This window comes from Scyliorhinus canicula, chromosome 5, assembly GCF_902713615.1.
Source record: "Scyliorhinus canicula chromosome 5, sScyCan1.1, whole genome shotgun sequence".
Lineage (NCBI taxonomy): Eukaryota > Metazoa > Chordata > Chondrichthyes > Carcharhiniformes > Scyliorhinidae > Scyliorhinus > Scyliorhinus canicula.
In genome coordinates, this window is record NC_052150.1 from 132,469,621 (window position 1) to 132,484,162 (window position 14,542).

The 14,542-nt window shown below is 47.8% G+C and overlaps 1 protein-coding gene across 5 annotated transcripts in view; it reads right to left on the reverse strand.

Moving 5' to 3' along the window:
* mocos (molybdenum cofactor sulfurase) overlaps positions 1 to 14,542 on the reverse strand; it is a 348,946-nt gene that overhangs the window by 195,304 nt on the left and 139,100 nt on the right. For all 5 annotated transcript variants that reach the window (XR_005460716.1, XM_038797685.1, XM_038797687.1 and 2 more), the window contains one exon: positions 10,021 to 10,097. Coding sequence is in view for 4 of the 5 variants with exons in the window: in XM_038797685.1 (XP_038653613.1) it covers positions 10,021 to 10,097 (77 nt within the window). In the remaining variant the exon portion in view is untranslated. The remainder of the gene's footprint in view (positions 1 to 10,020; positions 10,098 to 14,542) is intronic.

A 14,542-nucleotide genomic window follows, 5' to 3' on the forward strand; every position in this document is an offset into this window, starting at 1 on the left:
GCCCCCTGCTCAACACGAAGAAATCGATTCTGGAGTACACTCTATGGACGTGGGAGAAAAAGGAATACTCCCTCGCCCTCGGCCTACCAAACCTCCATGGGTCTACTCCTCCCATCTGCTCCATGTACCCCCTCAGCACTTATGCCGCTGCCGGCCTCCTATTGGTCCTTGAGCTCGATCTGTCTAGCCCGGGGTCCAGCACTGTGTTAAAGTCCCCCCCCATGATCAAGCCCCCTGCCTCCAGTCCCGGAATGAGGCCCAATAGGCGCCTCATAAAACCCGCGTCATCCCAGTTCGGGGCATATACGTTGACCATCACCACTTTCTCCCCCTGCAGCTTACCCTTCACCATCACATACCTACCCTCCTTATCCGCCACCACCTCCTCCGCCACGAACGACACCCTCTTTCCCACCAGAATCGCCACCCCCCGGTTCTTTGCGTCCAATCCAGAGTGGAACACCTGTCCCACCCACCCCCTTCTCAGGCGAACCTGGTCCACTACCTTCAAATGGGTCTCCTGTAACATTGCTACATCAGCCTTCAGTCCCTTCAGGTGTGAGAATACCCTTGATCTCTTGACCGGCCCATTCAGCCCCCTCACGTTCCAAGTGATCAGCCGGGTCGCGGGACGACCCGCCCCCTTCCCCTGCCAATTAGCCATGTCCTGTTCCCTGCTCGCCCCGGGTCGACCCTCCCCTTCTGACCCGCTCCCCATGGCGATGGCCCCCTCCCCCCACCTCTCCAGTCCTCCACTTCCCGTTTCTGGTCTTTCCAGCAGCAACCCGGTGTCCCTCCCTCACCCCCCCCCCCCCCCCCCCCCCCCCCCCCCCCCCCTCCCAGGCTAGGACCCCTCCTAGCCGCGATGTACCCTCCATCGTACTCCCGTAAGTCAGCTAGTTTACGCTGACCCGGCTGCTCCTGCCACACTCCGACTCCCCCCGGCTCGGGGGGGGGGCCTCCCCCCCCTTGCCACTCCTCCCTGGCCCCGCTCCAACGCGGGAAAGGTCGCCATTGCTAGCCACGCCCCGCCCTCCTCCCCTCCCCCCTCCTCTGCCCCACGCGCGGGAAAACAGAGGAAAGCCCGCGCTTTCGCCCTGCCACACCCCACCCCGCCATCTTCAGTTCCACCCCCGTCCCCGTCCATGCCTGTAAAGAACCCCCCCTAGGAGCCCATATCCCCGATCTGCTCTCCCCCCGTCCCGCCTCCCCAACTTAACATTATAAATAACAGATAGATAACAACTAACAATGTACTTAACAGTCGCCCTCTACCAAACAGTATAAATAACCATAAATAACCATGAATAACCACAATAACAATAACTAAGGGAAGTTGGCAAAGGGGGAGAAAAAACATCAGAAGAAAAACCCAAAGCAAGTGTTCAAGATCCAAACAAGGAAAGAAGAGAGAAAAAAAAAAAAGGGAAACCGTTCCAATAAGAGTTGCCCAGTTCCGACCCAGCCGAAAAAAAAAGAACCGCTTGTTCAGCTGAAAGTACCCGAGCGGCTACGGCCGCCAAGTACCCCCTGGGTCTAATTCGAGTCCAGTTTCTCTTCCTGTACAAAGGCCCACGCCTCCTCTGGGGACTCAAAATAGTGGTGTTGGTTCCTGTAGGTGACCCACAAGCGCGCTGGCTGCAGCATTCCGAACCTGATCCGTTTTGCATGTAGCACCGCCTTCGTCCGGTTGTACCGGGCCCGCCGCTTAGCCACCTCCGCACTCCAGTCCTGGTAGACCCTCACCGTCGAATTCTCCCACTTGCTGCTCCTTTCCCTCTTGGCCCACTCCAGCACTCTCTCACGATCGCTGAGTCGCTGGAACCGCACCAGCACCGCCCTCGGGGGCTCATTTGCTCTTGGCTTCCTAGCCATGACCCTGTAGGCCTCTTCCAGCTCCAGGGGCGAAGGGACGGCCCCTGCCCCCATCAGGGAGCTCAGCATTTCTGCTACGTATCCCGGGAGGTCTGACCCCTCCAGGCCTTCTGCCAGGCCCAAGATCCTCAGGTTCTTCCGCCTCATTCGGGTATCCAGCTCCTCAAAACGGCTCTGCCATTTCAGGTGGAGTGCCTCGTGCACCTCTACCTTTCCCACGAGGACCGTGGCCTCCTCCTCCCTCACAGTCATCTCCTGCTGCAGCTCCCGAATCGACGCCTCTTGGGTCGCCTGGGCTCCCATCAGCCTGGTGGTCGTCGCATTCATTGACTCCAAGAGCTCCATTTTCAGCTCCGTAAAGAAGCGCAGGAGAGCGGCCTGCTGCTCCTCCGCCCATTTCCTCCATTCCTCGGGTGCGCCACCGGCCGCCATTTTGGTCTTCTTCCCCCGCTTTTTTTGGGGAGCTGCTGTTGCTTTCTTTACCACCCCACTCCGGGTACCGACCATAAAGTTGGTCTGGTTCTCCTCAGGGAGCCTTCCCCCACCGGGATTTGTCCTTACAGCGCCGTTGGGGCCCTCCAATCGGCCCGAAAACACCTTTGTAGCAGGAGCCGCCAAACGTGCGACTTAGCTGGTCATAGCCGCAACCGGAAGTCCTGTTTCGCGCAAATATGCGATGACGTCATCCGCGCATGCGCGGGTTGGAGTCTTCCAATCCGCGCATGCGCGGCTGACGTCATATGACGCGTCAGCCGGCGCTAACTCCGGCAAGCGGGCTTAACGAAATTCGTTAAGCCCGTGATGCCGGAGCTTGCGGCGTCGGGCTGCTAGCCCCGACCGGGGACCAGAATCGGTTCCCGGTCGGGAAGGGGCGCGCTGGCGTCAAACCCGCCCGGGTTTGACGCCAGCCTTACGATTTCTCCCGTTTTGGGAGAATCGCGCCCGAGGTGTCAACTCCTGATGTTATAACATAAAACTATTTGCATGTCAAACAGAAAAAACAGCAATTGATAGATTGAGCTCTCCCATTAGTGATTCCACAACCAACAGATTTGATCAAAACTCATCAGTCCTGCCATACCCATCATGAAAGGTGAAAAATTAAATAATTAATTGGAGGAGAAGGCTTCATAAATATCTCTGTCCTTAATGATGACGGAGTCCAGCACATCAGTGCAAAAGCCAACGCTGAAGCATTTGCAACCAACTTCAGTCAGAAGTGCCAAGTAGTTGATCCATCGCGGCCTCCTCCTGAGGTCTCCAGCATTACAGATGCCAGTCTTCAGCCAATTCAATTCACTCCATGTGATATCAAGAAACAGCTGAAGGAAATGGATGCTGCAAAAGCTATGTGCACTGAAAACATCCCGACTGCATACTAAAAACTTGAACTGCAGAACGTAGCCGTGTCCCTAGCCTAGACAACACAGCCACAACACAGGCATCCAGCTGATAATGTGGAAAATTGTCCAGGTATGTCCTTTCTACAAAAAGTAAGTCAAACCCAATCTGGCCAATTACCGCCCCATCAGTTTACTCTGAATCATCAGAAAAGTGACGGAAGGAGTCATCAATAGTATCAACAGTGCTGTCAAGCAGCACTTTCTTGGCAATATCCTATTTACTAACACTCCATTTAGTTCTGCCAGGGTCATTCAACTTCTGACCTCATTGCAGCCTTGGTTCAAACATGGACAAAAGAGCTAAACTCCAGGGGTGAGGTGAGAGTGACTGCCCTTGCCATTAAGGCAGCATTTGATCAAGTATGGCATCAAGGAGCTATTGTTAAACTGGAGTCAATAGAAATCAGGGGGAAAATTCTCCACTGGTTGGAGTCATACCTAGCACAAAGGAAGATGGTTGTGGTGGTTGGAGGTCAGCATTTCAGTCCCGGGACATCAGTGAAGGAGTACCTCAGGGTAGTGTCCTAGGCCCAACCTTCTTCAGCTGCTTCATCAATGACTTTCTTGCAACATAAGGTCAGCACCATTTGCAACTCCACAGACTCTGAAGTCCACTTGCAAATGCAGCAAGACCTGCATAACATCCAGACTTGGCTGAGAAGTGGCAAGTAACATTTGCGCCGCAGAAGTGTCAGGCAATGACCATCTTCAATAAGAGAGAATCAAACCACCGCCCCTTGTCATTCATAGGGGGGGTGAAGGAAGAATTGGGGGAAAGGGAGGGTGGATGGTGAAGGGATGGTTGGGTGTATGTGAAGGAAGGGTGGGGAGGGTGAAACGAGTGCCGGGGGGGGGGGGAAGGAAAGGTTGGGGGGGTGAAGGGAGGGTTGGAGGGGGTTGTTTGTGTGGGGTGGGAGGGTTTCGAAAGGGGGGGGGGGGCAACTCAAACGTGCATCCTGGTGTAGGTTGTTGACTTTCCTGCGGCACTGGAGGCCAGTGCTGGTAATGCTTCCTGAGTTGATGGCCGCTGCCATTTCATCCCAGGCTCAACCTCTGGGACCCTGAGGGACATCCCTTCTGGCCTCGACCACATCTAGGTGCCTCCTCAGGTCCGCATCTCCAAATCGCGGATCTGGTTGTCTCGGCACCATGGCTACCAGCCGAGTGGGGTGGGCTGTGAGTGCTGCTCAAATCTGTTAGCGGGGGACTGGAGAGCGCGGTCCCGGTGAATCGGCTGGCGATCCATTTGCAGCACGAACATATTAGATTGTGTTTTTTTGGGAGAATATGCAGGGAAGGTGTGGTATTTTTAAAGGATAGGCTTGTAAACTGTAACAGTACAAACAAGAGCTTTATTGGAAAGGTGATTTCTCACAGTCTGTAAAGATAGGCTGACTGTTAGCCCGCTAATCTTCCGATGACATCATCAGTACATCACATGATCGGACTCTAAAGTGGCCCTATTCCACCCACCTCCCTTCCCATCCACTACCTACCTCCCTCTACCCCCTCTCCCGGTGTCCTCAGTGATTCTCAACGTGCTTGGCTCTCCTAACTCTGCCATCACTTCTAGGTGTTTCCTCAGGATGCACATCTGATGTGGCAGCAGCCAGTTGCCTACCTAATCCCATGGCCTTTGATACCCCTGGCGGATGTCCTCTGGGGACTCTGAGGCCGGAGGGCCCCGGCTCATTTGTTGGCGGCACATGCACAGCCGTGCCGCCCTGTCCCACGTGCTGACCTCGAGACACAACATCATCAGAGTGGTGAAATATTGGGGAGCTGGTGGCCACCATCGCCACTCCATGCAAGGGTCTGGGTTGGCACTCAGCGTGCCCTCCTTCCGATCTGTGCCCATAGGGCATTGGGGTTCACCTTGGGAGAGAAGGGCAGCTGGATTGAGCCCTGGCTGCCCCTGCATCATCTGGCAACCAGCCTTGGAGGTTCTCTATGGTCAGCACCATAGTGTCAACGTCCTTGGCGATGCTCCTCAGTGACTGGGACATGCTCCGCAGCACCTCGGCCATTCCCACCTGAGAGCGGGACATGTCCCACAGAACCTCATCAAGGTCAGCCTGGTACTTGGTGACATCCCCCAGTGAGTCGGACATTCTGCGAGACCCTCAGCCATGGCTGTCACCGACTGCGCGACGCCTTAGGCACCTTCGCTAATGATGCCAACGTCGTGCACCAGGCTTTCCACTGCGGTCGCCACCCTACCAGTGTTGGACTTGGTGCCACGCATTGCCAGCGGCATCTCCTGCGCTCGTAGCCTCTGGGACTTCTCCAAGCGGCTATGGATGTGCTGAAGTGACATTGGCATCTCCCCTGAATGTCACGGCTGCACCCTATCTCTCAATCAGCTCCGCATACCTCTGTACCACAGGCTCAGCATCAGGCTGGAACCCAGCTGGGTCCTGGGGTCCAGCAGCCCTTTAACTCCTGGCTTGCTGGGGGTTTCTTGGCTCCACCTTATGTGCATCATCAGCAATGTGGTGCTCACCAGATTGTGGCCCAGAAGCTTGTCCACTAACATATCCCACCGAGGTTTGTGTATCTGCGCTGACGGAGGGTAGGAATGGCAGCTGTGCCGCGACTATAACAGTTGCATCCTCGGAGCTCTCCTCCGAGGTGTTCTACTTGGAGTCAGGAAAGGTTGCCATCTGGGATGGGCTGGCACCATCGCCTGGAGGACCAGCGGGAGAATGGACATGTGGTCAGTGGGAGGGATGGGTCAGTCAGTCAGTCAGTAAGGCAATAACAATTCACATTTGACAGGTCCTCCGGGTGGAGAACAGTGGTTCCTCACCTCCGCAGCACCAACCAGCCTCTGCGTTAGTGACCGCTCTGTCCTCAGCCACACCAGTCACCTCCAGGGTCCGCTCCTCAAAGGAAGTGAGGATTCCTAAGTCCGGCACCCCTGCCAGTCTCCCGCTGATTATGGAAGAGCTTTTTCTGAGGAGACATTCCCCAGGTGGAACAAGCCATTACAAGGGGACATAAATTTAAGTTGAATGGTGGAAGATATAGGGGGAATGTCAGAGGTAAGTTCTTTACCCAGAGAGTAGTGGGGGCATGGAATGCATTGCCTGTGGAAGTAGTTGAGTCGGAAACATTAGGGACCTTCAAGCAGCTTTTGGATAGGTACATGGAATACGGTAGATTAATTTGTACTTAATCTAGGAGTTCGGCACAACATCGTGGGCTGAAGGGCCTGTTCTGTGCTGTAGTTTTCTATGTTCTATGCCACAGAAGGGGCACCGTTAGCCACATGCGTGGTTCACAATGGTAGGAGAGGGTGTGTGAAGGAAGGGTTGAGGTGTTTGAAGGCATGGAGGGAGGATTGGGGGTCGCATGGGGAGTTGGGTGGGTGGATGCTCTCTTGGGGGTTGTGGGAAGCGTTGGGGTCTACTCACTCGTGCTGCCCAGTGTAGGTCGTTGACCTTCTTCATGCACTGTCACAGTCCTCCTGGTCACACTCCCCAAGCTGTCAGCTGCTGCCACCTCATCCCAGGCAGCACTGGTTGCTTTATGGCTGACTCACCAGGACCCTCGGGTGAACAGGACATCCCTTCTAGTCTTCGGTGTCTAGCAGCCTCCCCAGGTCAGCATCCCCGAATCTTGTGGCTGGTCTCCTCAGCGCCATTATTGCAAGCTGGCTGGGGTTGGCTGAGCAAGTGCAGCTTAAGTGCTGCTCGACCTTGTTAGCGGTGGGCTGGCGAGCATGGTCCCAGCAAATCAGCTGCCAAGCCTTCATTTGCGATGAGAAGTCCGTGAGGCCTTGTTAAATGGACCAAATAACATTGAATTGCGTTGCCAGTTTCACTGGGCCGAACGCCGGGAAGCTCACGTCAATTCCCACTCACTACCACACTTAGAAGTTTTTCCAGAGAATTGCACCCAAAGACACCCACATCCCTTGGCCCACACGCATTTTGAATCTGCTTTTCATTTTGATAATAATTTGCCTTTCTATTTCTTTGACCAAAATGAATAACCTCACACTTATCCACATTAAACTCCATCTGTCAAATTTTGGCCCATTCTCCTAGCCTGTATACATCCGTCTGTAAACTCTTTATCTCCTCTTCACAGCCTGCTTTCCCACTATTTTAATATCATCCGCAAATTTTGCTATGTTACACTCTGTCCCTACTTTAAATCGGTAAATCGTCTTATTGAAGCAGATGCAAATATGTCTGGATCACTAGATTTCCACTTAAGACAGTAAAGAGTGAAGCGTTCAGTTAAGCAGAAAGGGAGAGTTGATGTACATTTAAGCAGAAACAATAGACTCAAAATCTTACATAATATGATGCATTAACAACTGTCATAAAATGCAACTGTGTCCTTGTCAAGATTTACTGCTATAACTGACTCCAAATCCTTTCTCACAATGATAATAAAACTGTGGAATTTCACACCGCCATCTATTATATGATGGATTGCAGCATCCAACATTTCAAAGTACATCTTTTCCACCATCTTTCAAGAAAACTGAGTCAAAACACTCTTTGCTTGCATGAAATGCAGCTCTAATCTGCAATCTATCAAAATAATAGATGGAGGTGTGAAATTCCAGTTTTATCTTTACTGCGCTAACTGGAAATCCAGTGATCCAGACATATTTGCAACTGCTTCAATAAGATGATTTACCTATTTAAATCTAATTTAAATCATTTCAGTTTTATGTCACGTTGCAACGACAAATCTAGTCGACCCACTTTGGATATTTAATCCAAATTCCACTACCTTTAATTTACAAATTTTAAAATATTTAAATTCAGCTGAGCGTACTTAGAAATCAAAGGCTAGAGAAAGATTCTTTATTTATCCTATCTAATGCTTTTACCATTTTAAAGACCTCAATTAAGTGAGGCAAATTTTTAATTGATAACTACTGTATCACAAGGTGACAAACCGGGAACTATTTTGGAATCTAAAACATGCTGTGGAACATCATCATTTATTAATCATGGTGAATTTCAACAGTCCTGGATTGGATACCCAAACACAAACAACCTGAAGGGAGGGGTGAAAATACAAACAAATTCACTGAAGCAGCCGTGTGAAGCAGGTTACAAGATCAAAACCTGTGCCGTATTTAACGATAAGCAGTGCACCATAGCCTGGAACATGATGAATAGCTGGGACAACATGACCGTTTTATACTTCAACTTGATATTACTGTGAAAGATAAAGTAAAAAACAACATTAGGCCCCAGCTTCCAAACTCCCCAGCATTGGATTAGGGGTTCCCCCAAAGATGTGCTGGGAGCTTTACAGGTAAGAGTTTGCACGACAATTGCCCAGAAGTGCAAACTTCCTCTGGGCAATTGTGCTGTGAACCACTCTAAAAAGCAATTTTATTTGACCTCACTCTCACTATATGGCAGCACATTGTGGGGGGGTGTACCAATTTCAGAATGAATGCCACTGTCAATTAGTCAAAACAATTGTTTTACTTTTGCCTACACACTGCGGAGCCCTTGAAACCTACTAGGGGAAGGCACGATGGTGCAATGGTTAGCACTGCTGCCTCACAGTGCCAGGGAACCGGGTACGATTTCAATCTCGGGTGACTGTGTGGGGTTTGCCATGTCTGCGTGGGTTTCCTCCAGGTGTTCCTGTTTCCTCCCACATTCCAAAGATGTGCTGGTGGATTGGCCATACAAAATTGCCCCTAGTTGACAAATTGCACTGCTTGATTGAGAGCTGGCTTAACAAGATGACAAAAACTGGTGATAAATAGAAATTGGTCTATTGGAGAAATAAAATAACCAGTGCCGTTTCACAACTCTGAGCTGCTGTTATTTATAACACTTTCAAATGATATGGAACAGGGAATCAGTAGCCGTGTTATTAAATTTACTGATCACACAAAGCCCTGTGGTGGATAGCAGGAAAAAGGAGATTGACTATCATCAGAGAGTTTTGATTATATAGATCGCCTGAAAAAAATTAGCTGAATTTTATTGTAGGTATAATGTAAGTGGGAACAGGCAACTGCAAATGTAATTACTATGAGCAGGTCCCATTTAGAATGAAGTGGGACAAAGCCCAGTCCTGCTGGGATATAAATACTATTCTCAAAGGGCAATATTACAACAGACTACTAAAAACTAAGGGAGAGTTGTCAATATTAGCAGTTGTCTTCAGTAATGTTTGACTTTCAGTTGGTAGCAAAAAGCATTACATTAAAAAAAAATCTCAGTGAGTACTATGTTAAGCTGCCAACAAATTAATGGGAAAGTGAAATTGCAAAAGTAAAGAGCTTGGCTTACCAGCCTGACTATAAACTGTCTTTCATTTTGATGGCTAAGCTGGTAGGAAGGAAAGGGACAAAGGTATATTTAACAATTAACCAGTAAATTATTTCAAAAATATAAGGATAGCCTAGTGAAAAAAACCTGAAACATGGGTGGCACGGTAGCACTGCTGCCTCACAGCACCAGGGACTCAGCCTTGGGTGACGGTCTGTGGAATTTGCATGTTCTTCCCGTGTCTGCGTGGGTTTCCTCCAGGTACTCTGGTTTCCTCCCACAGTCCAAAGACGTGCAAGGAAGGTGGCCATCATCCGCATTCTTGAATGGATGGGGTCCAAATGGTTTAGCTACACCCACAGTACTGTTAAGATTTCAACGTGATTGCAATCTCTGTCTCACCGTTGGTATATTATGACATATTTTCATGGAATCCTTATAAAACACAAATAGATTTAACATTATACTTTATTACCGACCTGTAAACTTATCCAGTGCATCAAATCCATGATTTACTGCTATTATATCAAGGAAAGAAATGGTGCCGTCTTCAAATCTGGAATGAAAATAGTAATTTATCACACAGGGAATTCATTCAAATTACAATACAATGGGTAACAAAACTAGACGTTTTTTCTACATAAGATTATGATGCACACGTTATTTCTATAGCTGTGGTATAGGTAGACGCTGTGGATGTACCGACACCACATGGTCTGCAACAGTTCAAGAAGACGGTGCACCAGCGCCTTCTCATGGGTAATTAAGAAAAGCAATTGGATCACATCTTTTCGCAAGATATAGCGAAACCTGTGTGCCAGGTTTTTCATTAAAGATACTAAAGCTAACAGCTAATTCAGTGTATTTGTTCATGCTATAGCTATGATGACATTCGCTGCAATGAGGTGCAAAAGCTTACAACAAAGGAACAGGAGCACGCCGTTTAGCCTATAAAGCCTCTTCCGCCATTCAATTAGATCAACATCTGAACATTATTTACCAAACTTAGTTCCATTACTATTGATAGCCTTGCCTAATAAAGCCCCTTGTCTAATAAAGCCCTTTCAAGTTGGTAGTTTTGAAATTTTAAATTGACTGAGCTTCACTGCTTTATGAGGACAAGTTCCAGTTTCACATTGCGATTTGAGTGAGGAAATGCTTCCGAGTATTACCTTTATACTGCCTCGCTCTAATTTTAAGGTTATGTCCCTTTGTTCTGGACTTCACTACCAGTGGAAAAAATGTCTATCCACCCAATGAAATCCATTAATCATCTTAACTCCTGAAACAGATCACACCGTAATCATCTATACTTAAGAGAATACAAGAGATGCAATTTAGTGACCCTGTTGCACCCAGCGCTCATTTCAATACCCCGGGCATCAGATTCACCTGGCACCCTGCACTCAACGCTGTGCCAGGGAGATCTTGCCAGGGTGTCATTTAGTACTGATCATCACAAACGTACAATGGCACTTGGGAGGGGGCAGGTCTCCCATGCAATTTGGTTGCCCAGGGTGGTTGGGGGCAGGGATGGGTGGCACTCTGACACTTCCCCTGGCATCTGGGAATCTTGGCACTACTGGCCTGGCACACTGGCAGTGGCACCCTGGCACTTACATGGTGTCCAGGTGGCACTGCTAGGGTAACAGGGGCACTGCCAGTGTGCCAGGTTTCAGGTTGGCACTGCCAGGGATCAGGTCCTGTGGAGTCCTGCCAAGTAGAGGGGGAGGGGGGTGGGTTCCTGGGGGCCTCCCCAAGGTTGGGGCGCGAGGAGGGGGTCAAAAAAGCAGGGGGTGGCTGAAAGGAAGTGGGGGAACCTGAAAGGGAGGTTGGGGGAAATATTGGGGTTGCCGGACCAAATGGTGCCCCGATCTTTGAGGATCCCTCTAAGTGTAGTTTCAGTGGAGAGAATCTCCCCGAGGCCAAGTAAATGCTTGAAACACCCTGCGAAACAGGTCCTTTGGTGGATTTTAACTTCAGTTTGCTGAATCACCACCAAGACTAATCTAGAGAGGTAGGGTAAAATCATCGGAATTAGTTAACAATTGGGCGGCAGGGGAATGTAGGCTTTTTCATGATGGATGATGGAAGAATCAAGAATATCATCCAGAATTATTTTGTGACCGAATAATTTTCAAACTAGTCACTCTTGGATGCTCCTACAACATAATTAAAGTACTGTAAATACTAAAAAGTATAAATAGGAACAGAAAATACTCAGTGGGCTCTTCTTAGTGACTGTTATCCGTTAGATACCTCGCAGGAATAAGATTATGGGTGGAATTTACCAGCTGTTCACGCTGACGGGATATTCCGGTCCCACCGACACTGCATCCCCGCTTTGGGTTTCCTGACCACGATGGGTGCATTCAATGGGAAATCCCATTGAAAACAGCGGGACCAGAAGATCCCTGGTCATGATGTGACATTTAAACAGATATTTTAACTGTACATGCATTTACATGACCTCTGTCTAGATTATCCATTAGCTTATTGCTCATGTTGATGCATTGCGTGAAAACAGAACTGGCTGGTGGTAATAGGTGAACCAGAGTGGGAAGAAGTGCTTCATTACAGTTACATTATAGTGTTGTCTACTGTGATGATACTTAGTAAAAATTTGAGTTTGGCATTAACATCGTAAAAAAAAATATGAAGGCTTTAAAGAATGTGCAGAATAGATTTACATGAATGGTTCCAGGGATGAAGGAGTTCAGTTACATAGATTGAGTGAAATAGCCAGGATTGTTCTCCTTCAAGAAAAGGTTTAGAAGAGATTTAATAGAGGCCTTCAAAATCATGATCGGATTTGGCAGAGTGGATAGAAACAGTTCCCTTTTCCTTAAGGAGCAAGAACCAGAGGGCATCGGTTTAATCTGCTTGGCAAAAGACGCAATGGTAACTAGGGAAAACATATTTTATACAGCAAGTGTTAGGATCTGGAATGCACTGCTAGAGTGTGTGGTGGAAGCTGGTAACAATCAGGGATTTCAAAAAGCCATTGGATAAGCACTTGAAGAGAAATAATTTGTAGGTCACAAGGGAGAGGGATTAGCGGAGTTGCAGGGAACTGACATGAACGTGAATGGCCGAATGATCTCCTTTTGTGCTATAACTATGCCAACTGGGATTGGTTAAGAACAGATACAGCATATAATTGACTCTCCGGAAGTATTCTACAAGCTGCAAATCAGGAGTGTTGTGGAATATTCTCCACTTGCCTTGATGAGTGCATCTCCAAATCACTCAAAGCTCAACACAATCCAGGACAAAACAGCTAATCAACACCTTAAACATTCATTCTCCTCTGCCATCAGTGTATAGTGTATTTTCAGGATGTACTATCTACAAGATGCCAATGCTTCTTCGATAGCACCTCCTAAACCTACGACCTCTACCATCTAGAAGACGGACAAGGAAGGCAGGCATATGGGAGCATTACAACCTACAGGTTTCACTCTTAGTTACACAGCATCCTGACTTGGAAAAATGTCACTGTTTCTCCATCGTCACTGGGTCAATTCCTGAAACTTGCTCCTGAACAGTACTGTGAGAATATCTTAATCACTTTGACTGCAGTGCTATACCTTTTCTTAAAGGTGGCATACTCAAGTTGCCCAGTATTGTAGTTAGATGAATGTTTGTAGTCGGAAACAAACTTTGCAAAGTAAGTAATCTCCTTACTCTTCTGCTTGTACAGTGCAGAATATTACTAACCATGTTTTTGCAAGAATCAAACCTGAGAGAATAAGTGACAGAATAACTAAAGCCTATTAGGATCTGTTGGTACAGTAACCCAGTATAATGTCAGGTCTATGTAGAAAAGTGGCAGTAAAATATTACTTGCAAATAAAATTTGGACTAGTCAATGTATAAAATGTTAATATTTCAGTTTGTGTGGAATAATTGTATTTTTTAGTTATGAGTAAAGATTAGATAGGCTGAGGTGGTATTCTTTTGAATAGAAAGGCTCTAGATAGAGTGGATAGGAAGCATCTATTTCCCATATCAGTGAGATTAATACAAATTTAAAGTAGTTGATAGAAGGGTCAGACCAGAGTTGAGAGAATTTCAAATCAGAGGGTGATGGGCCTGAATTCACTGTGTAATGGAAGCAGAAACCATCATCCCACTTAAAATGTTTTTGAATATGCACTTAATGTGCTGTAACCTACTCAGCTACGAAACAAAAGCTGGAAAGTAGGAATGGCTGGATAAGTCTTTTTTAGCTGGAACAAACATGAGGGACTGAATGACCTAATTCTCTGTTGCACGTTTCTAATGATTAGCTATGGTCTGATTAAATGATGAGGTTAAATGTCTGTTCTTAATTACTACACACACATGGATTGAAAAATTCATACTCGGTCTGTCATTCATTCAAAATATATATTTGAGGCGAGTTGTGTTGCGAGAAAAGAAATGCCTTGATGAACATAGTGAGAAGTAGAAGAGAATCTTCAGTGCTTGCAATAATAGTCACCATAAAAATACAGGATTTTGAAGTACAAAGTTAACAAAATGAACCCCAGATATCTTGTGGCAATGTGCAATAAGGAAATCTATTTTATTTGTGAGCAAATCTTAAGGGTCCATGCTTCAGGCAGGGGCACATATTGGTCATTCCAGACACATAGGCCAAGTAAATCATGGGCTGGCTAATGCGCTCTCTGTAGTGAGGCTCTTCATTGAACCATGCACTTGTGAAATTATCCTCCTTGTGTTTCACAAGTTACCAGTGAATTATTATAAAGAAAGACTTGCATTTAGGCAGAATCCTGACATGAAATGCTTCGAGTGGCTAGTCATGAGGCTGATCAACGCCGCCTCCCAGATGGTCTCGATCCACTGCAGTTCACCTAACACGGCAACCGATCCACAGCAGATACTATCTCTCTGGCCCTACAATCAACTCTCAAACATCTCGACAACAAGGACACCTACATCAGACTGCTGTTCATAGACTACAGCTCCGCCTTCAACACCATTATCCCAACA